This window comes from Oncorhynchus nerka, unplaced genomic scaffold (assembly GCF_034236695.1).
Source record: "Oncorhynchus nerka isolate Pitt River unplaced genomic scaffold, Oner_Uvic_2.0 unplaced_scaffold_4080, whole genome shotgun sequence".
NCBI classification, from domain to species: domain Eukaryota; kingdom Metazoa; phylum Chordata; class Actinopteri; order Salmoniformes; family Salmonidae; genus Oncorhynchus; species Oncorhynchus nerka.
This window is the reverse complement of record NW_027037213.1, coordinates 1-798: the sequence shown is the minus strand read 5'-3', so window position 1 is coordinate 798 and position 798 is coordinate 1. Positions and strand designations below refer to the sequence as shown.

General features: G+C 55.8%; 1 protein-coding gene across 1 annotated transcript; it reads right to left on the bottom strand.

Annotated features, from left to right (window-relative positions):
• Window positions 1-248: 248 nt before the first annotated feature.
• Window positions 249-710, bottom strand: LOC135566590 (protein Wnt-9b-like; the record flags this gene model as incomplete). The annotated part of the gene is made up of 1 exon (XM_065014271.1): window positions 249-710. A coding segment is annotated over one exon (462 nt), but the record flags the coding sequence as incomplete, so codon positions are not given.
• Between the last annotated feature and the right edge of the window lie 88 nt (window positions 711-798).

Sequence of the window (798 nt, the reverse complement as noted above, 5' to 3'; positions counted from 1 at the left end):
CCTCTGAGGAGACAACGCATGTTCGATTCCAACAAGTGGCAAACTACCAACAACATTATGACCTCGTTCCATTTCCATGCTTCCCAAAACAGTTCTCAGTTCAAAACAGGCATTTGTAAGGGTATGTTTAAAAGTCAAACCCTTTAATTTATCAAGAGTAATGTCTGAGTGGTTCTAGTCCTGCCATTTTGAATGTTCTCGTTTTCTTCTCCCCATCTTTTCTCTTTTGTCTCCATCTCTCCCCCTTTTCAGGTATGTTTGCAGGTGTACACTTCCTCCTCCCTGACACAGGTCTGGCACTCTACATGGCAGCACCAGCGCACCTGGCAGTGGCAAGAGAGGGTGGTGAGGTGCATGGCCGTGTTGTAGCCGCGCCCGCAGCAAAGGCTCTGGCAGCTGGTGTCCTTGGCACAGGAGCGTCCGGCCGTGCCGGGAGAGTAGCGTGACGGCCTGCAGAAGCTGGGGGAGTCCTCCAGGAACACCAGGTCGGTGGAGCGGTGGCTCTGGCCGTGGCGACGCGGCCCCGCCAGCTCCGTCTCTCCGGTGGCCTCGTTGGTGACGCTCAGCACACGCACGGCCGTGTCGTAGCGGAACTTGAGCAGCCGCCCGGTGTCGTGGAACGGGGACAGCTGCTTCCAGCAGGTCCGCACGGCACAGGAACCGGAGACGCCGTGACACTTACAGGTAGTCTTCAGGCCACTCTTCACTGCCTGAAAGGGAAGGGGGGAGTGAGATGTCAGTTTCTTCAGTCTGATTCATTAACTGGGCTCTTATCTTCGGTGCCTATCTAGACAGACG